The sequence below is a fragment of the Dermacentor andersoni genome, chromosome 5 (assembly GCF_023375885.2).
Source record: "Dermacentor andersoni chromosome 5, qqDerAnde1_hic_scaffold, whole genome shotgun sequence".
NCBI classification, from domain to species: Eukaryota; Metazoa; Arthropoda; class Arachnida; order Ixodida; family Ixodidae; genus Dermacentor; species Dermacentor andersoni.
The window spans coordinates 176,285,697-176,308,840 of record NC_092818.1 but is presented as its reverse complement, the minus strand read 5'-3'; the positions used below and the strand labels follow the sequence as shown (position 1 = coordinate 176,308,840).

The window sequence follows — 23,144 nt, the reverse complement described above, 5'->3', positions numbered from 1 at the left end:
TTCCTCTTAATCTGCTGGTAGTAATTTCCGAAGGTAAACTGCGGTGGTTAAATTATATTATTGATACAGGGATTTAATAATTTATTAGAGGCTACAAACTGTAGTGTTGACTCCGGTCAGCTGGGGACGGAGAGGTTTACAGAAACTATTATATTGTATTAGATCCCAAACTTCAGAGCTGACTTGTCGTTAAATGCCAGGATTGTGTCCAGGACAGCCTTGACCACTCTTCTGCGGTCCCTCCGAAGGGTGCCGCTAGTTGGAAACATCTTGTCGAAGTCGTGAAGTCAGGGTATTATAATTCAATGCCTGAGCTAAGAGATGGCCTCACGTTCTGAAACAATACCATTGGTGTATTCTGGTCTCTGAGTTATGCACGTCAAGCATCTTTCCGCTGAAAACGAAGCAGTAAAGCATTAGCCACCTCAGCGCGATGTGCTAACGATTCGGACCGCCGCCCCCCGCCCCCCCTTGTCAGGCATATGTTATTTCTCATTAAGCTTTAGTGCCATGACAATCATGCCTCTTCTATTGCCGGAGCTGTAAATAAACTTGAAACTTCCAACATATACGGAGGTTAAAAGAAAAGGGCGTGTCAAGATTCATGTTTAGATTGCGAGGGTCAAAAAGTTATCGCGTACATAGCTTTCTGTGGTTGCGGGAGAAACCTAATGGTTGGATTCCTTCATTCGCTTTTACAATACGCATTCTTCAGGAGGACGACGACTTGAACAAACACTTCTGTGCACGTTCGGCCACCAGATGGACAGCAGCGTTGTTGTCCCCGAGGACGGTTTGTGGGATTTCACTCTCTACGACTCGCTGTTCAAGAATCACACCTACAATCTCGAAGCCCCATATGAAGACAGCCTTCAACACTTCCTCAGCTTCGCCGCACAGCACGTCAAGACGCAGTACGGAGTTGCTTTTGCCTTCATACCCAAAGAGTAAGAAAAGCCCATAATGGTCCGCGAGTAGCTGTAAATGTATCATTATCGTAATTTGGCAGAGAATGAGGCATTCGGAGATTTCTTTCAGTTTATGTCCTGTGCAGTTACGCTGCGCCATCTTGATTTTTACCACCCCTAAGCTCTCACTCCTCGTTTTATGGCGCAACCATTAACATAGTTCACCGCGTTCGGCGAATCAGTGAATACAGGTAACGAGGCGGCGAAAAACAGGCCCGGAGGGAATGTACTTCAGCAAGCTCTCATATCGCACGGGCTCGGAACGAGCCCGAGCCAGAGCCAGAGGCAGGAGAGTCAGAGGCTCTGGCTCGGGACGAGGAAATGAGAAGATATATTTACGTGAGGGGCTCGTGTCAACAATACCCCTGTATATAATGCGCTTTGACGATGTTATTCATGCATCCCATTGATTTCAGCTTTGCCATTTTGCCATTTTCTTACACTCTAGTTAATCACACTTTGCACGTAAATGTGACATGTGTGATATGCGGCAAGGTACGTGCAATTCATTTTCTGGACTACATTCAAGTTAGCAAAATTGTGGCTCTCCATAGACAAAACTTTGCTACATTATGTCTGTGGGTGTGAGACGGCCATTGTGTGTGACTATTTAGCGTCAAACCAACTGTGCGTGGACATATACGGGCTGGTGATTTCTAGGGTCTTGGGACTGAACTGGGGACAAAATCTGAGCCACATACTACCTCAGTGCAGTCTCATAGACATTTTATGATAAATTTGATGAATTTGTTGGTTTTTTAATGCGTAAGGCCCAAGTATCACCAAAAAGCGCTAAGCTAGAGGTATTTCTTGAACTGTTTTCTTGTCATTTCGACTTGATTTGTTTAATCTTCTTTTTTTTTACTTTTTATACATTTGCAACATCCATTACACTCTTTCTCTCACTCCATTCCTGAATAGTGCAGTTATGAGCTTCTGTTTTTTGCTGCTCGCATCCGTCATTGGGGCTTGATGTTCTTGTTCCAAGTTTCTGCTTCTGTCAGTAAAGTAGCTCGTTGTACGAAAGTTGTCTTTGGCCCCTGTGACAAGGCGGGTATGCCAGTGTCTTGGATGAGCGTGACGCAACGGCTAGCCTTATATAACGTAGTTCCGTAATTTGCAGCAGCGTTCAATATGATAGAATGAGTACCTGAATGAACGTTTTTTTCAGATGGAAAGGGAAAAAAAATCTTTAAATATATGTCGCTTGCTGTGAAAAATAATTGTTTCATGTGGAGCTCCGTTGCTGCAATAATAAAGTAAAACTAATGTATTTTAGAAGTGAGTTTGTCCTTTTCGCCAAGCAAGAATTTGTTCATCGAGTGATTCGTAGTTTTGTATAGACGGCATAGCATAGTCCGTGCCATTCTTCAAAATTAAGTTAGCGCGATGTATTGCGAAACACACGAATTTAATGAAATTGTAAGAAGCGCAGTTCTCGAGAAGACGGAAAATCTCCCTGACAATAATGATTTTTTTCTTCTTGTGAGCCAAGCTCGTCATGCTCGGCAGATGTTTTAAGTATGTGGTAATTTACATACTTCCTATTCTGCAGGAACAGCAACCCCATCGAGATGATGCTGGCAAGCAACTCATCTAAGGTGGAGACAGACATAATGAACCTCTGGAACCAGAACATCTCGCACTTCGGTTACGTAGACATCGGGCGCCTCTACGTCTATGGGCCGTCTATAGAGCGCGTGCTGCACGTCTTGAAGGTACTACAACTCGTTGGCTATAACACGCGCGCGTCGTAATACCATGCATATTACACTAAAATTTTCAGGCATGTATGTTTCACGTGGCGAATCAGTTCTGCGTAAATGCAGAACTGAAAAGCTACAAAGAAAACATGTACAGCTTCCTCGGAAAAGAAGCTTCGCAGTTAAAAAAAAACTTTTTGGTGAAGCCATTAAAGCAGTAATAAAACGGAACAAGAACAACGCAACACCGGATGTCATGTGCGCTGTACTTCTGATTTATTATTCCCTTAGAAGACCAGAAGAACAACATACAATAAAACGTGCAACGCACAGGCTGGTAACGACAAAAAAGGGAATAAAAAACTAAACAAAACGCATCTCGCTTTCAGATGGACACACTGATGAGTCGTTGACGCCCGTGGTGCCCCGTGTTGTGTTTTTCGTTTCCGTTTTCATTCCGATTCAGTCATCCAATTTATTTGGCACCAATGGCACCCTCAATTTACGAAAATTGAGGGTGCCAATTAAAAAGTAGTGTCCCACCACTGCTTTGCGAGCCTCGCCAACACTTTAGTTAGCAGCGTACTCAGATAAATATAAGAAAATACATTTTTTCAGTAAATACAGAAGTTATACATTATAAAGGCAACAGGATGTTTCACAGAAGCAGGGATGAAAAGTAAAAATACATAATACTTTACATATTCAAAATATCCTCTAATTGCACATCACTCACACAGAAATACATGTTTTATAACAAAAATACAAGGTTGTACACCCACAACACGCGCAGACAGCATCAAAGTGTTACACGGACACATGATTTTGCAGACATGGATTTGGGCAATATGTATCTTAACATAGCAGTGTCGTAATTGCTCCTACTATAATCGCCCCACCAAGTATTAATCAACTAACCGAAGAACTAGTTTTGAAATATTCCTCCCTGCCCGGGGATAGAACTCGGAACGAAAGCCTTTCTTTGGCAGTCGATCGACCAGCTACATGTACGTGTAGTAAGGCCCGACCATCGCTTATTGCTATTGCTCTATACGGGAACTGCAACTCAGCTCAAGGGCAAGAGACGAGAGCCTTGCAGTCAAACACTTCGAACAGGTTTAATTAACGCTGCCACATCAATGATGACTTCAACCGCTCATTATGTAAAAGTTTAGAGCGACGGCAGCTAAAAAAAAAAACGATTATCCAAAGAAAGCATCTCACCTGCGACTCCGCTTTGGAATTGAACACCCATAGCTCGGATTTGTGCCCAGCGGTCGATCTGAGAGCCTTTGTCGTTGTCCAGAAGTAATATCAACCATAGATGTAACCTGGTGCTTTGGCTGTCAAGTGTTTGTTTTCTTTTGCACTTAGCATCATTGCACCTTTCTTTTTTGCCTCATAAACAAATTCATTTGAATTAATTTATTTGGGCCATAGAAGAACTACGCGTATAACGTGGTTCTATTGTGTTCACCTATACCTGTCATTTGTTTCCAGCGCGTGTTCGAGATGCTGAAAGGAAGGCAGAGTGTCGAGCGCCCCTGCTACACCTTGATCGTCCTTCCGATGAATCAGCACGACACCTGGCTAGAGTCAATCACCAACATTTTTCGGACGTAAGCGTCACTGGCGTGGACCACGCCCGTTGTTACCTAGATCAGTGCGCGGGACGAGCTGTTCTAGGTGACCATGACAATATCATACCTTGCGGAATTGTGTCGGGCCATACAGTTTCATGCTGGTAAAACGGTGGCTCTTGTTGATCATGCCCCAGTACTATGGCAGCTAAACAAACAAACAAAGCATTGTAGTGCGCGAATTTACTGAGATGTCTTCATGCATGGCGATGGTTAGGTTCCTTCACCGTCAAATACCGCTTTGATGTCTTAAATAATTATTGTTAACAATGACAGAAATAATTGCCCAGTAAGAATAATTGCTGCCCAAATATGACCCGAATGACGCCGCACATAAAGAAAGGAAATGCCGAAATTTACTAGAAAATGTAATGGTAAATTTAGTTTTACGCGTAAGCAAAGCACCTCAGAAGAAATGCTGCTAAGCTAAAAATTGCGCCGATGTAGAAGCCGCAATCTGTTGAATCTATTTTATTAACAGAGGTCATGCGAAATAGTACGGATATCGCGTGTCATCATTCCCACGGTGTTTGAACGCTTTCAGCGCCAGAGTTTGCTCCTAATGGTGAAAGTGCATGACTTGAGAGCCTCTACACTCACCGTTAAGCATATTGCAATTTCACTTGTTTCGGAGTGTTAATTCGATCATGACACGTACAGCCTCCGGCAAACATGGAATAGTCAGGACACACCTCCAGTGGCTTAACATTAACAGACGCGAATTTTAAGGAGCAAAAATTGATTTTATTTTTAAGAAAGACAGTATACTAGCACATTCATGGAACCCAAACCATAAATCTCGAGAAACCTATCAGAATAACCAAAATTGGGCTTCAGCCGGGTGTACAATGGCGCATTTCATTGGTCGAACAGGAGTGGAAGCAAAGAGCAGAGAAGATCAGCGCAGTAGGCGCAGCCAGACTGCGACTGCTAGCTCCCTCCCCCCCCCCCCCCCCCCCAGATGACAGGTACCATGCTCCTCCGAGAGTAAGTGCGCGGGAGAATGTGTATCACGTGACCAGATTTTTTTGCCTTCCTAAGGTAATTATCACGTGATCTTCGCTTCTCAGCCGCCATTGCTGCTGCCCGCTGAACCAAAACAACCGAACCACAACCAAAATAAAAGGATATGACGCGTTTGACGTGACTTCTTTCGCACTCAGCCTTTCGTGGAGTGCGACAGAGTACGTGCTTTTGCTGGCTTCTTTCAGGCTTGGAAAAAAGTCTTATTACAATAGCAATTACTTGGATACTCCAAGCGCATTTCTGCGGTCGGTGTCGCCGTGAGGTTCCGTATAAAATGTAAGGGCGATAAAACTGTCGCCGCACACCTTACGCTGTAGGTGCGAGTGAAAACGTTCGAGGGAAGAGCTGGCGATAATGACTCAGTCTTGGGCATCGAAGGAAGGAAAGCGGGGAGGAAGCGCGCAGTCTTCGGTCTGTGCAAGGCTACGAGAGGAGGGGAGGGGGCGAGGGAAGGGGGGAGGGTGTTCTCGTCGGCCCATGCGTCAGCGTATCTTGAAAGCCATCTGCGACTGGGACAAGGTCCACTGCGGGTGAGGGAAGTGGGGAGCGGGGGGGAGGAGGGTTCTACTCAAGACAGCGTGGTCGGCCGCGCGCTCGCACCCGCCCGCCCGCCCGGGCCACTGTATATTGAAAGTCATCTACGGCGTGTACGGAGTCCGCCGCGCGCTGTGTTTTCGCGGCTTAGTTCTCGTTGATGCCAGCGTGTTGATGCCAGCGGCAGCACGGAGGACAAGTCATTCGCGCACAAGCAAACATAGGCATACGAACTAAATTAACAAGGCTGGTGTAACGGACGCACAAGCAAACATGAAGACAACATGCTTGCTGGTGCGCCCGTGACACCAGCCTTGTTAATTTAGTTAGTATGCCTATGTTTGCAAGATTATGCCACCGATAAAACTACTATCCTTGCTGCATGTGGCTAGCTGTCCACTAATTTTCTATCCCAATCGATGCTTCGCCTTTCGGGCGAAACAGCGACTTCTTATACAGCACGTATATAGCAACAGAAAGCTGAATGGAAGAATTTTCATGACAACCTACAATTTTACGGTTGACAATTCTGCCCTAATTACTTTATTTCAGAAGTTAATTAATAAACAATAACTAAATAGGGAATTGGTCAAAATGAATGAAATAGACTGCCTCGTTCTAACCGACGGCAAATAATATTAGCTTGGTTGTGTCGAGATATACGAGGCACTTGCATATTTTTTTAATTTTGTGATAAGTAGCGTCGGACACTCTGTATCAGCGCGGCTACACCTAACTCCATCTCAGCCCTGAAGAAGGAGCCCGCCGTAACCCCAAACGTCGGTTTAATCAATAAATTTTGTTTGCACTTTTATTATTTAAATCATGTTTTCCCAGCCAGGCAGATCTCTGCCGACTGTTTACCTAAGATTTCAACCGTCTGATGATCGGCTGGCCAACGGCTCACACTGTACCTTTATTTCTTCTTGGGGCACGCACTCAGCTGTTCGCATTTCATTTTTTTTTCTTATGGTACTTACCATCATTCTCACGATAGGTGAACTGTCACAGTGTAGAATGAGCTTTGGTCAGACGTTTTACGTGCCAAAACCACGACACGATTACGGGGCCCGCAGTAGTGGGAGACTCCGATTTAAATTTTACTCCTTAGGACTTAGCATGCGCTCGATGCACTTTACACGTGTGTATTTTGCATTCCGCCTCTATAGGAATGCGCTCGCCGTGACCGACATCGAACGTATGGCCAGTAGCTCAACAGCGTTAGAACATTGCCTCTGAGATACCACGGCGGATAACTGGCGATAGCGTTTGTAAGGGTGCCTGCAGACGCCATCTAATTTGGGGTTGAAACCTTTTGACAAGTTTAACTATTTGGGATGCCAAATGGCGACCAACCAGCCAGGCTGGAAGCGCTGTGTGCAACAGTTAGTCACGTAAAAGTAATCAAAAGTCTTCAGTAAACTTTTGCCTTAGTCGGTAAAGAATTAGAGCGTATGAGTGCGCAGGGCGCGACATGTTTACCTTATTTTTAAAGGCGCTAGTAAGCGCAGTCTTTATTAACGCACACTACGTATGTGAAAGTGGACAGTAACGACTGTGCTGGTCACAATTTCACATTCTCGGAGTGAGATAATGCTGGCAGCGTGCGTCACGTACACGTTATATAATTTGTTGCTTTACGTGTTTCATGCAACTTACAATTGTAAAAAAAATGATTTGTTCTAATATGAGAAAAAGCAACATATATAATAATTCCAACTAGCGTCGACGAGGCTATCCTCATTTCCACTCATCTTCAACCTACTTGTATGGTGCTTTCTTCACAACTTCATCAGTGTTACAGTGTGTGTGGCTTGCATTTTTTATTATTTTTGTTTTTTTAATTCTTTGTTTTGCATCGGAAGCATCGAGGCAATGCTTTCTGGAAGGAGGTACGCCATGCGCCTAACAGCTGGCTGTTTATAGGTTTTGCCGCTTCTCTGGAGAGTGACGACGACGAAGTGAACTGAGTGTCGACGACGACGAAGGCGCGCTCTCAGCGAAGGTGTCAGATTTAAGCTCAGTGTTTCCCCCTAGATTAAATTATAGTTCTCACCATATACAGTAACGGGACTATATTGAAGTAGTATGCAGGTTTGCCGCGCTTTTCAATAAAATTAATTTAAAGGGATTTAATATACAATGTGTCAACAGGGGTACATGTCAGAGCCTAACAAAAAAAAATTAATAAAAATTCAGGCCCAGAATGGCTGCCCTCCAAGTTACGTGGCGAATAGGGGTTAAAAATGTGGGTCTTTCTCTACCCCAAAAAGTGCTTGCTTGTAGCCTCCCTAACGGCGGGTTACATAGAGGTCCCGCTTGTAATTCCAGTAGAAAATTCTATACTCTGAACGAATCGCCACAGCGTGGAACTTTTTGACCCATGGCGTTTTCTGGAACGTATGCAGGTCTGGACACACACCGGACGCCTTGATCGGCCTTGCGCACTTGGCGGAAGCGGATTTCTACAGTGGTTATGCGTGCCGCATCCTGCCTCCCCTGTTTCTACAACTGCCGTCGATACCAGCAAAATTCCAGAAAGATAACTATTACCGTTACAACATGGTCAGTGGATGCCGGGCACGTGTCTCGCGAGAACATATCCCGGGAGAACATGAACAGATGCTCGAAATAACCTCCATATTTTTTTCACGTGTACACCTACGATTATTAATGTTACAGTGAAGGTCTTTGTGCAGCTTCGCTGTGGCTTCAACATTGTATGTGTTTCCACACGGTGTCCTGTGAGAAACTAATTAGTCATCGTGCTATGTATGATGTACAGGCGAATTTTAAAACGTGTGGGCTAATTATGGGCAAAATTAAAATTGCTTAAAACTCGTTTTCAGCTTATTTTATGAGCCCTAATTTGAAACCTCTGCCCATTTTCTCGCGTTGTCGTGGGATATAACCAAAAGTGGCAGCCGTTGAATGTTTGGCGAAAGTAGGGGCCATTATGTGGGTGATGTGTACCGTACGTTTCAAGTGTTGTGTAGGTTCATTAAGTGCTTTGAGAATAATCGCTGAATACTCGCAGTTCCCCTATTTTTGTGTCATACACAAGTCTTGCAGACTACTTGCTTAAGTAAACGAGACATCTTGCTTATATTTCATTGGAATAAGAAGCACAGTGTGGGTGATATACGACAAAATATGAAACTGTGAAAGTTGAATAAAGCATCTGGGGGCAGAAAATCACTTATAAATGCATTCCAGACATTGCAAAGGTATTTTCGAGACCATGTCAAAAGTTTGCCGGCATCATGAAAGAACGCAACCTGCTACAAAATTGGCATTTCGAAAATATAGCATCTTATGTGTGATGTAAGGGCTGAGTTTCAAGAGTGTCGCTTAATTATGGGCATTGCGAAAGATACCTTAAGCAACCGATCGAACGCGCATTACAGCTGTCTGCCATATTTCCTACCGAAAAACGGTATAACTTTATGTCACAACGACTTTACATTCTTCGATAATGAGGGAACTGCTAAGGTTAATGATGGATGAAGCTTTAGCGTATCTGGCTTAACATTTTCGCAAATAATTCCTTAATCTTCATTTTCTCCCTAGCTTCACGCGTTATACGAGGCCCCCCTGAAATTCTTAGTTAACTGGACCAGTCGCCTTGTTCAACATTGCGTGACCAATTACATTGTTATATTTATAATGTTTCGGCGGTGGCGACAGTCTGTGGTTTAATTACGGCGTTTGCGATATACTATTTAAGTACGCGCAGAGTTATAATTATTTAAGAACGAAGTAGAATTTCGCCAACAGCAATGTACTGGAGCAACTGGAGCAACCAGCGATATCAATTCTAGTGAAAAATATGGAGAAAATTGTTTGATGGTGCATGCGATGTCCAACGAGTGTTTGTGATGAGCGGCCTTATGCTAAGAATTCGTTAAACATGTGTTTGAAAATGCTATATATGAGCAATGTTTTAATTGGGTCAATCATATGCGGGCAACGTTTTAAAGTATGGTTTAATCACAGGCAACTAAACGTCTTGAACTAGTTACTCGAAAGAAACATGGGCCGATTTCGCAAAGCTTGCCGTTCGTAAGAGCTGTTTGCCATTAACCATGTACTTTCACTCGTTCTATGTCAGAAATCACAATTCACCGGCCTCTGCACTGACGAAAAATTCTCGCGTAGGAAGTCTTTTCTGAAACACGAGCCCAGTTTTAATATAAATTTGGCTGGCGGTAGAATTTGTTTCTGGAAGGTCGTGAAAATCCGTTTTTTTAAATCATGTCTAGGCATCGATATAGTCAAAGCCCTTCTGCGTCAGTGTGCCGGATTAAAATAGTTGCTAAGTTTGACGCTAAAGCTAGAAATCCCGCTCAAGTTCATCGTTAGTTGAATGGATAGCACGTCCAAAGGCCTGATTTCTATCCCCGCAGTTGCGTATATGTGCGATCACTGATGGCAATGGTTTGGAAAATTTAGTTTCTAATTGTCCCTCTGGCATTTCGTCAGCACCACGTGACTGCAGCGTCATCGGCGAGACAACCGATTCACCACTGACATCACACCACTACCGAAAGCCTTCATCCTTTGCGGCAAGGACGGTTCGTCGGTGCGAAAGAGCAATTTATCTTATAGAATCGCAGCACCCGCTACTTCATTCCAGCAAATCCTTTGGGAAGCCAGAGCTTTCTCGGTGTCAAAGTTCATAGAAAGGTGCAACGCACGAGCTTGAGTCCATCCACAGAGAGAATTGTTCAGCCCTTGTAGCGTAAATGCTAAGATACCTAAAACAATACATGTTTGCTGTTTCCAGCTAAAGTAATAGCTTTGACTAAACATAAGAATTAATGTCTTTCATAAAATTTGCCCCTATGTTATAGTTTCGTCCGGAAACTCTTTGACACAGACTCATGTCGAACAAGACGTAAATGGCGAAACCTTCGGACTTATGTAATAGGAATCGCATCTCATCCAAAGCACGCTACTGCAGTTCTGCCAACGAAAGTTGAAATTGACTTTCATTATGCTCATCGTTTCGCAGAACACGACGCACACCAATCTCAAGATATTTGCCACCCGAGAGAGGCCATCTTCGGCGTTGTTCGTGACTGTGCCGATGTTCGCCAAGTGGTACACTTACTTCTACGATGAGTATACGTTCGGGACGGAGTGCGGCGACACCGACCTGCCCTCTATTTACGGCACCGTTGCCCAGGTGAGAAGGAAGCAGAACAGCCACTTGGAATGAAAATGCTCTTTCTACCTGTGTGTCTACAGTTCGTTTATTATAAGCCGATTCACTAATTGGTTGACAGATAAATGGATGGATGGATGGATGGATGGAATAGAATGGGATGGAATGGAATGGACCGAACGAATCAAATAGAATGATTGAGTGGAATGAAAGAGTGAAATAATATACAATGGAATGGAATGGCTGAATGGAAAGGAATAGAATGGATGAATGGTACCCGCCGTGGTTGCTCAGTGGCTATGGTGTTGGGCTGCTGAGCACGAGGTCGCGGGATCGAATCCCGGCCATGGCGGCCGCATTTCGATGGAGGCGAAATGCGAAAACACCCGTGTACTTAGATTTAGGTGCACGTTAAAGATCCCCAGGTGGTCTAAATTTCCGGAGTCCTCCACTACGGCGTGCCTCATAATCAGAAAGTGGTTTTGGCACGTAAAGCCCCATAATTTAAAATGGATGAATGGTGTGAATGAATGAAATGGATGAATGTAATGGAATGGAATGGGTGAATAGAATAGAACGGATGAATGTATTGGAATGAATGTATAGAATAGAATTATAGAATGGCATGGAAGGGATGAACGGAATGTAATGGGGGATTGGAATGGAATGAACGAATCGAATGAAATGAATTAATGGAACGGACAAATACAATGGAATAGGTTACTGGAATGGAACAGTCAAATTGAATGGAATGGATGAATGAGTGGAATATAATGATGGAATAGAATGTAATACACTGGATGAATGGAATATATGAATGGAATGGATTAATGAATGAACGTAACAGAATAATGGAATGGATGGATGGAATAAGATGTATTGGAATGAAATGGTATAATGGAATGGAATGGACTAATGAAATAGACTGGAATGTATGAATTGGATGGAAGACAATGGAATAGAATGGATGAATGGAGTGGAGTGTAGTGAAAGAGTGGAATGAGATGAGTGAATACGTTCGAATGGATGAATGCAATAGAATTATTGCATGGAGTGGATGTATAGAATAGAATAATTACATGGAATGGATGAATAGAATGGATCCATGGAATGAATGGAATATAATGTAGTGGAATAGACAATGAATAGAATGGAATGAAACGAATGAATAGAACGAATTGGATAGATAAATGCATATATAGTGTTGTCTTGTCCATGAAGCCATGTCTTATTATTAATGTTCAAAACGACCGAGAGAAATCTGTGAGAGAGGGCTTCTTTCCTACAGTAAACCCGGGATACATTAAATGATATAGGCATAGTCTTGATGACGCAGTGATAAAATGGCTTCTACAAAACATGCATTCCTTCGATGAAATGGCGTTAGGCGAAAAAAATCTCAAAAAATTGGCCGAGTTTGGATCTATGTCAATAATGCTTTTTTGAAGCAGTTAATGAAATACTATAAACCTAAATGTGATTTGTTTGTATTTTCATCCTACGCAACATATAACATCATGCAGTGTTTGCTTTTGCACCGTGCCAGCCACGCACTTTATCTCACGCACTTGTTTATGAATAACACTTGTGGAACCACCAAGCACAGTTAAGAGCACAGGGGTTTTATTTCTACGTCCTTTCACGTGATCTACTCCATCTTCTAACTCCTCTTTCCTCCTCATCTCCTAAGAAGTACCGCACCACTCGGTCATGCTTAAAACCAGCGACCCGCCAGAAGTCCACCAGAGATCCTGCCCTTCCTCCGTACAAGTTGCAAGTGGCTAAGGTCACTTGAAGAGGCGGTCAGACGGAGGTGTTGATAATGGGAGCTCGTTTGACTCTTGCATTGCGCAGGATTGTGAAACAGAGAGAGAGAGAGAGAGATAGCAAAGAGAGGAAAGGCAGGGAGGTCAATCAGACGAGCGTCCGGTTTGCTACCATACACTGGGGGAAGGGAAATGGGGAACAGAAAGAGCAAAGCGGGATAGAGGGAACATTGTGTGTGTACGCAGCAAAGCGCCTGGAAATCAGTCAAGTACAAGCAAGTGCTCCGCCGATACGTCAGGTTGCCATCATTCTGCTGTCTGAAGCTAATCTTGGTGCTTCTCCATAGCTGGTGATGCACGTTGAAGTCACCAGGGAAGATCAAGGAGCCTGTGGGCGTCAGCAGTACGTTGCAATGCGTGGCAATATATTGTTAAGCTAAACCCCAGCATTTTTACTTCAGTGCGAATAGAATGATGCGGGCGAGCCGTGATGCTTTCTCAAGAGTTGCAAGTACTGAATTGAGAGCATCCAGCACTTGCATTGCAGTTCGCGCTGATGGACTGTGCAGGTTATCCAAGAGCATCCGAAAAGTATTCATCAGAGACTGGAGCCTCATAACCACTTGCCGGTCTTCGGGAAAATTGTCAGGGTACCGGGTTGTGCACTCTATGGCCGTGCGCAGCTGTATCACTTGAAGTGGCTCCGGCTCCGGCTGGGGAATCGTCTGTGCCACCGACTGTGGCATGGGCTGTGGCATGGGCTGTGGCATCGGCTGTGGCATCGGCTACGGCCTCGGTTGTGGCTTCCGCTGTTGTTCTGGCTTTGGCTGTTGCTTTGGTAGTGCGGACCAAGTTGTATTGTTCTCCGCCATGACCTTGTCAGATTTAGATTAAATTGCGCCAGGCCTAGGAGGCAGAGGCCTAGGGGCGAATGCGCGCATAACCCAGAAGGGATTTTACAGAGGTGAAAAGTGCCGACTCACACTATATGGCCTGATCAGTGGTCATTGTTGATGGCACACCAAAATGACTAATCCAGGTAGAAAAAAAGAATGAAAAACTGTCTCCTCGTTATGACAGGCATTGGAGCTGTTTCAGGCCTCCGTGTGTACCAATCAATACCGTAAGGAAATACGTATGATCATGGCATGATGGATAAGGTCCAACGATGTCCAAATGAATGGTGTCGAAATGTGCATCGAGAAGAGGGAATTTGCCCAATGGAGGCTTGGTATGTCGTTGTACCTTGATACATTGGCGTGCTGTACAAGTGCGGACACAGTATCCTATATCAGCGCGTATGCGCGGACAAACGTAACATTCGGCGATCGGGTGTTGCGCGGCACGTACGCTTGCATGGAAGATTGAGTGCAGCTTATTAAAAACAGTACGACAAAAATAGAGCAGGGACATAAATGCCAGGAATGTTATGTGAAACGCCGCACGAGATTGTGACATCGTGGTCAGGAAAGTTGATTTGCTCCAAACGCAGGAATGTAGAAGATCGGAGGCGTGGAAGTTCATCGTCGGATGCTTCAGCCACCGCGAGTTAAACCAAGGAAAGGTGGGCAGAACTTGTGGTGGTGCTGATGGTAACACAACTGAGAGCGTCCGCTGCCCTATTAAGGCTGCTTTTGACGTAGCGTACGTCTGTCGTGAATGAATTCGGCAATAAAAGCAGGATGCGGGACCTTTCTAGGTGTATGGGTGGCACTGCAGGACCGTAAACCCGAAACAAATGGTTTGTGGCCGGTAAGAATTATAAAGTGTCGCCCATCGGGCAGTACCTGAAATGCTTCACTGCGAGGTAGGCTGCGAGGAGCTGCCGTCCAAAAGAACTGTATCGGCGTTCAGTGTCGCGTAACTTGTGGGAAAAGGAGATGGGGCCCATGCACCATTAATCCACTGATGAAGAGCAGCTTCTGTGGCTTCTGAAGAAGCGTCCACATTAAGGCTAGTGGGAGCGGACTGTGAAGGGTGATGCAGGATGGTGGCTTGAGCAACTTCGGTCTTAACGGCGGCGAAAGCTTGAACAGCGACCGTGTCCCAAGGAAGTGCGGTAGACTCAACTTTCGAAGCAGAAAGGAGAGCTTCAGGAGGCTGCGCCAACTTAGAGCATGCAAGGATGAAACGGTGATAACAATTGAGTGTGAGGAAACGTCGCAAGCTACGTGTGGACTTTGGTGGCGGGTACTCGATGATGTCCTAAACCTTGTCAGGCAATGCAGTGATACCGTGATTGGTGATATGATTTCCGAGAAAATCGATCTCTGGAACCGCGAACTGACATTTGTCAACATTGATGACGAGATCGTAATCACGGTGCCGAGTGAAAAGTTGACGTAGATGTGCTTTGTGGGCTTTGAGCATCGCTGATGGCGACGAGAAGACTATCTATCTATATAGGCAAAACAAAACGGTAAGCCCCTGGTGACTTCAGCTATAAAACGCTGAAAGCTTTGGGCTGCATTGCGCAAACCTAGAGACATGCCTAAATATTCAAAAGGCCAAATGGGGTAGTTATAGCAATTTTTGGAATGTCAGCTGGCTCAACGGGGATCTAGTGATAAGCATTCTAAAAGATTTTCGAACATATTGTTGTGTCGATTAAAAAGGAAGCGCAGTTCTGAATATTGGGTAGCGGGTATCGGTGGAGAACAGTGACCGCATTCTGCGCGCGATAATCACCACACGGCCGCCAAGTGTTGTTCTTAGGACAACATGTCTAGTGTGCACGACCGCGAGTTTGATGAGGGACGAATAATTTTTAGTTGCAGTATATGCTTGAATTCATTGCAGGTAAGTCGAAGTTTATCAGGACCGAGTCGGCGGGGGCAGCATGGAACAGGTGGGCCTGTTGTAACAAAGCAAGGGGTTACAGTATGTTTAGGGCTTTTATCCATCGGGGACTGTGAAGTAATCTCCGGAAATTCGTTCAGCAGAGCTGCATACGGTGAGGTAGGCAGTATGATGAAAATTGGGTTGGGAGCAGCACAGAAAACCGCTGACTGACAGACCCGTAATGTTATCCACCAATCGACTGCGGCTCATGTCCACGGTCAGATGAAAATGGCTCAAGAAATCAGCCCGCAAGGTGGCATAGCGGACGTCTGCTATCCAAAATAGCCAGGGTAAGCTTCTCTTAAAGCCGATATCGAGGGTAAGATACTTCGGTCCATAAGTTGCGATGACGGAAGAGTTGGTAGCTTGTAGGTTGGTTCACTTTGCGCCGAAAAACCGGTTAACATTGAACGCGGTAATTATGCTGACTTCCGCACCAGTGTCTACTGTTGTAATCGCACCGCTGGCACGAGTTGTCGCAGATGGGTCGCAAGCCCCAAGGGTAGCGTTGGCCTGGCAGCCTCGGGCACAACTGAAAGCATCCGAAGGTCCCGGCAAAGCATGAGTCGACTGGTAACAGAACAACTTGTTTATTCTAGCATCGCAAAAGAGCGGCCGGTTAGATCGACCGAAGTGGAGAGACGGGAGAGCACGTTACTCAACGGAAGAAATCGGAGCCTCTCCCTTGGCGTCCGGGGGCAGCTGCTTTTATACTCTCTCAGTTGAGGGCAAGAAGGAACGTCTCGTCAGAGGAGCACGTGACGGGGCACGGACACGCTGAGAGACAGGTTGAGACGAGTGTAGTGACGCATCCGCCGGGCCGGCGCCGGTCAGACCTCCTCGCTTCACACTTGGGGAGCTCCTCTCCCCGGCTGCCGCGCTTTGACAAGCGTGGGCACCAGTCGAGGCAGCGCTGAACGGGCCAAAATGTCCGCCGCTTTGAATGAAGCCCCGGCGTCCGTTGCATCCGCGCCGGCTATACCACGCGTCGTAGGCGAAACGTAACACTACCAACAAACGCAGCCCTGTGGTTCGGTCGGTTATATGGAAAAGGTGACTGGACGTATGGTCATGATCGCCCGCCGATGTTATTGACGACCGGCTTAACGTTTCCCGTGTGCCACGAACAGGATAAAACACGTCGACGAGCCGCGGCGCGAAAACATTGGTGCTAGTAGCACAGGCCCTGTGATCAAAAACTGCGCTCAGGTTGGTGAAACGGCCGTAGCATACAAGGCGGCGTGAGAGGTTGAGTTGGGCAGGGGCTGTCTTTGAAGTTGCGAGTGCTGCGCAATTGCTGACGCAAGTCGGTGACTTGAGATGCGAACTATTTTACTGTTTCCCGAAGGGAATTTAGCCCAGGAAGTGGAAAGCAACGGACAGCATTTATGACTGTCGAAGCGACGTCCGTTATATCGTAGGCCAGTTTGGCGAGTTCTGACTAGCTGGGACGCGAGCCATGCTGGAAGGCATTGTAGAAACAACTCACGTAATATGGCCGAGTCCAAAGAGTCCAGTTGGTCACCAATGAGGTGTTGCAGGTGACGAAGAAACTGAGTTGGACGTTGGTCACCAAGCTCTTCGTTGTTCAGGAGCTGCTGAGTACGCCGATGCACAGGCGGGACGAGAGGGCGAAGAGGAGCCTCTTTGATTGTCGTATCTAGCATTTCCTCATGTGGCTGGAATTGGATGTTGCACATCTCGGTGGTGGCCTGTAGGGGCAAAGCTTCAAGAAGGAGTTCATATTTGCGAAACTCCGACATGGTGGGACGACTGCGGAACCTGTTCTCAGCTTGTATCAACCACAACGTGGGATGGGCGAGCCATAGCTGTGGTAGCGTAATGGTAGCTGTAGCTCCTACAACACCCGTAGAATGTACCTGACTGGTTGCAGAGGTAGCAGGATCGGAGTTGAGGTCGTTTGGAGTCTGGGTTTGATCCATTGAACGTCGTGTTCATAGTCCGAGTTACCAGTAACCATGGGACTTTTGTACTTGGATGCATAAAACAACGTTTTGCTTATAAAGTAACTGGAACGCCAATGCATATCTCCGCAAAGTTAATGTCTCAAAACTGGTGTCATCCTGAGTATTCATTCGGAGTGGATGCGCCTTGCGAACGCCATGGCTAGAATCTGTAAATTGCATTATGGACCATAAGGTAATTAGTTAACAATCTAATTTGTGATATTTGTTGATTAGGCTATTATATATTTCAATTTATTATGCAAGTAGCATCCGCCGCTTCGAGTAGACCACCTCATGAAATGGAATTGAGCTATCTGCCACAGGCAACTTTTAAGAACTTTCGAGTGTTCGCTGAAACACCCTATGTATGGAACCGGCTTGTATTTATAGTATGTATGTGCTACCTTAGGGACGTCTCTTTAAGATGTCTCTACCTTTAAACACGTCTCATTGCGCTACGATCACTACTTTTGTTTTTGCATTTCTCCCGCCATCCGAATCTATCTGCAAGGGGCCGGGGCAGCATATACCAGTACTTTGCTCTAATGCGAACTATTAAAAACAGCTGTCATATCTCGGCCCCTGCAGTTTTTGTAGATAGATAACTGGCTAGGGCAGGCATTAGCAGGAAAAAACATTTACGGTAATTTTGATGGTTACCTTTTTGATTGCTTGATTTAGGGTTATGTCATTGTGAAATTGAAGCTAGGGAGCAGAGAAGCCATGGTTGCTTAGCAGAAAAGTCTTTTCACCTCTGCTCTGCTTCAGTTTGCTCTGCGCAATTACAACTAACGTCCTAAATTTAGGAATTTAAGCACATTTTGCTAATTTGCGAAAATATTGCTGAAACATTTTAGCCTACAAATGTCCGCTACTCACTGCCTATCTTGACTGAAGGCAGGGACTCAAGTACAATTTTTTTTTTGTGCACCTCCTCAAAAAAAAAAAAAAAATCTGGTGTAATATATCCACACATCCGCTTCGTGATGCCACGAGTGTGGATGGAGTGTCCGTATAATTACAATCGAAACAATGAATCGCCGGGCTACCGTTGGTGGTAAGGGTAGGGCATTAGTTCTCGTGGCAGCGAATCCCCTTCATTATATGGCATCACCATTTTCAGAAGGACACGACTTCTCACGCTTTTTTTTTTTTTCACAGGCCTGCCGCAGTCAGGACTGCAACACAACGTTCGTTACGACTCCTGAAATGGGCGTTTTGACGGCATGTATTCAAAATTATACGGTTCTAACGTACGAGAATGATGAGTCCTACCGATACAAGGTTAGTTCGAGGTTTGGGTTCTCACTTTTCCTTGTTCTACGTGTTTGACTTGTGCAACAGAGAAAAACTCATACTGTGAACGGATGGAGGTTGATAAATTTTGTCATGGGAAAGGAGGAAGATGACAGCGAGACGAGTGTTTATTAAAATCTGAAAATATGTATTTGTTTAATTAAAATAAATTCTGGGATTTTACATTCCGAAACCCCGGTATGACTATGAGGCACGTCGTAGTGGGGGACCCTGGATGAATTTGTTAACCACCGGGTGTTATTGAACGTGCACCCCAATGCATTACAAAGGGCGTTTTCACATTTCGCCCCATTGAGACGAGGCCGCCGTGGCCGGCATTTGATGCCGCTATTTGGTGCAGAGCAGCGCGAGACTTTTGCTGCTAAGCTACCACGGCGTTGTTTTTTCTTTTGTTGTCTTTTTTGCTGTTGTTTTGTTTTCTGAGGTTCCCATGAAGTTACCATGTTGAGGTTTTTCGGAGGGTTTCCCGTGCAGGAAAACGATCACAATGCACATCGGTGCAAGTGAGAGTGTATGCAGCGTGTGTTCAGGCTCGGCGCATACTGGCCTTAGGTAGTTGTCGCTTTCTCGCTGACTTTCACATTCCGCCTTGTGAGGATGCCGGGAAAATGCCACCAACAGGTATTTTCCCGAGCCCGCGAGCTTAGTACCGGAGAAATATGTTTGTCCATTCCTGCGCCCTGTTTCGACATGATGTTCGAAAAGATTTCGCTGAGGTGAATTGTGTAAGGTCTAACAGCTGGACATCGTGTCTAGTAATGCTAGCCGCCTTTTTAATGTATTTTTTATTCTGCAATAAGTAAGTTCACCTTTTCACTTGCAAAATAAGAAAAAGCATGCTTAAAACTTTTATTGCGTTATTTCGTGGTTAAATTGCGCAAAACCGTATCAAATAAAATATAAAATGCTTTCTTTAAAACATAGTGCGATACAATAGGTAAAAATATTGTTGAGTTGTCGGTAAAAGCTAAATTTATGGTCCAGGACTGGTGTTTCCTACTTACCTTGACAAGGTCAATGTGTGTGCTTGAGGTGCACTTCTATTGAGATAGAAAATGAAAGCTTGCATAAGCAAATAAAACAACTTTCACTGTGTTGAGAATATTTACCACCACGTGCGATATGAAGAGGCCGACGAACCCCTGGGGTTTGCCGCCAAAACCGAAGGCTTCTTCTCGCGGTCGACATTATTGTGAATACCATTGTTGAGTCCGTGGACAAATAAAAGTAAATTTAAAAGCACAGACTTTTTTGGAATTGTCTAAGTACTTATGATGCTTTATTTTAGAGATTAAAGCACCTCGATGCAATACAAATGGAATTCTCAATTCCGCTGTTGGACACTGTTAGATATCCCACATATGCAACTTATAGTATATGTAACACAACTGAATCCATATGCAGTATCAACGAAATCAACGTTATCAGATCAACCAAGATATTTGTTTGAAGTCCGGCAAACGCTGGTTTAAACATGCCGGTGGACGGACTTGGTGGCGGCGGTCGTCAGCCACACTTTTATCTCTAGTAAATCAAAGTGGCGGGAGCATTCATTTCAGCAAATAGCTTCACAATATGGAGCTGAGCTAACGCGTTCAACCTTAGTGGCAGTTCTTCGAGGTCTCGATCCGCAATAACTTGGTGAAAGGGAGAACCGCTGTGCCAAAGAGTGATCGTATGCTCTATTGGGACGGGGCCAATGTTTAGGAAATTGGTTGGATTTATTGAAGTTTATTTATATCTCACAGAATATATAGACTGGTGGCAGGAACTAAAAATTATGCACATTCAACGCACATTTTGGAATCTATATGTGCAGCTGGTATTCAAATGTTATAAGTTTGCCCATGACATTCCTGCGTCTTTAGCGCACAGAAAATTGGCATGCGCACATGTGCCTTCGCGCATTCGTGTTACGAAATGTGGTACACGTGGCGACCGTCTCAAAGAACTGGTTAGCGCGGGATTATGGCCTAATGGTTGGAGCATCAGGTTGCTGTGCTGGGCGACCGACGTTCGATCGCACCATCGCGCACGTATAATTCAGTTTTTTTTTTTGTGTGTGTGTGAGAGCTATTCGGCCGGACAACAGCAGCACCCAACAGCCACGGTCAGGAAATTCTGGGACGGCTTGCAATGAAAGCTGCGTTTAGAAAACATTGGCAGCCAGACTCAGGTCTGTCCATTCTATGAACCGTTCAGCATGGGTTGCATATGTATTAGAGAGCAGTTGAAACAAATAGGTGATCAGATGATGATATAGCATTGTGATGCCAACAGAATTATGCTATCTTCTAAATAGCTTTGCACAAATATCAAGATCGAATAATGCCATGCGCGTACGTCTACACTGCAGTTTACAGGAATGTACACATCGTTTTGTACATCAAACAGCAGTATTGCAAGCAGCTTAACTCAACAGAAAAATATGACAAAATGGAGTTAACTATGCGACAAGCTGGTAATGTATCAAACAGGAATTGCTAGTGTGCTTCTTCTGTTCTCTTAATGTACTCACTCAAAAAGCAACCACACAAGGCGCTTTGCATGTCGTAATTTCTCACAGCAGCTTTTTTCGCACTTTGATCTCTTCTCGGCAGCTGTGCATAATGAAGAAGAACATGACCCGTGTGCGGTACGGCTTCCTCGCCATGGACATCGACACTGATGACCCGTCCAACCACTGTGGTCTGGGTGGCTACGCTCGACTGCAGAATCTGCGGCGGTTACTGGAATTCTTCAAGAATAACTTCACCTCACCCGATGACTATGAGGACTGCGTAAAAGGATTATAGCCGGTTGCAAGCACATACGTTTTTTGCGGCCAGCAATGTATTATTTAAACTGCCGGGACATGCTCGTGCAACGTTATGTCGATCCGTGTCGTGTGGTTGTTTTGACCCTACGTTTGGTGTCGGCTCTCGCTTCCGCTAGATCATTGGTTGAGTTGAGTTCATTTATTTTACCACATACATGAAGTTTCACATAAGTGGTCGGGACGAGCAAAAGAATGCTGCATTAGAAACAGCATTAGAAACGGTTCAGCTGCTTCCTTTTTCTTCCCGAAATACTGCGGACTGGAGGTGCCACGGGAAGATTGTCAACAGTAGCTGCTTCCTACGTGGCTTGTCTGTGCATTTTCTGATCACCCTAGTGGTTACTTAGCTAAACATGTTCATTACTTGATCCGTAAGAGATTACTTGACTAGCAATCTAGTGAGGGTGTTATACACTAGTGAGAGTTTTATAGACCAGTGAGGGTTTTATAGAGAAAGATAAAACTACAATTTCCTGAATGCCTCGTTATTCTAGGCTACGTACAACATCGCAATAGCTGACACATTGGGCAAGCGTTGAATTAATGGAAAACGCTTGCTATAAAGGGTGTCCTAACTATTGCACGAAGCTTTAACATAAACTAATGATCATTCGCAAATATCGCCATGCTCATTTTGCTTGCAGTTCACTTAAAAACAACCAGCAATCTTAAAGCCCGAACGGCATGGCAGAATTTTCGCGCGGAAGTAGGGTGCTGGCACCGCTCTGGCGACGGCGCGCGCGGGAATTGCGACGCCGAGCGTATTTGTCGGTGCAGAAAAGCGCGTCTTGTGGCAAGACCACGTGCACTTCCGCCAATGGCAATGGCAAGCTCGCTGACTGGACGCGGACTCGGTTCTCTCGAGCATAATAGCCGCATCGCGTACTCGACACGTAGCGTCTGGGAAAAGCAATCAGTAAAATGGCATATGTTTCCGTGACATCACACGGCTCTTGTGTCGTTTCTCATTGTTGAGTATCACAATGGGCCGAGGCCCGCTATTACTAACTACTCTAGTATACGTACTGCATTGGAAACTAGGACTCAAAGATTTCTTCTCGGTTCTGTTATCTCAGTTCGTCTCGCCCATCCAGATGAAGGTTCAATGTCAATAATTTATGCGGAACTAGCTCTCACGAGTACTTTCACTAACAGGCTGGAATTGACTAAGAACTCTGAAAGCTGTACATGGCTTGGTGCTCATTTGTGTACAACAGAAGCCTTCGGGACTTCCTCAGGACCAGTCCATTTCTTATTGGATGCCATCGCTTGCCGTGTAGACCTTCATTTTAACCAACCACCTGTCCTTCGTCGCAGGATAGCGAAATGACGACTTATAGTTGTTTCCTTCGTAACGAAACAGGTGTAACTTAAGAAATAGGCATAACTGCCAGTCG

At 45.1% G+C, this 23,144-nt stretch overlaps 1 protein-coding gene across 1 annotated transcript; it reads left to right on the top strand.

Moving 5' to 3' along the window:
- Positions 1-2,529: 2,529 nt before the first annotated feature.
- LOC129384833 (uncharacterized) lies at positions 2,530-21,794 on the top strand. Its single transcript, XM_055070408.1, has 6 exons — positions 2,530-2,686; positions 4,172-4,290; positions 8,280-8,436; positions 10,886-11,059; positions 18,774-18,896; positions 21,530-21,794. Exons 1-6 carry the CDS (start codon positions 2,543-2,545, stop codon positions 21,722-21,724), a joined length of 912 nt encoding a protein of 303 aa, XP_054926383.1. The 5' UTR covers positions 2,530-2,542; the 3' UTR covers positions 21,725-21,794.
- The last annotated feature ends 1,350 nt before the right edge of the window (positions 21,795-23,144 follow it).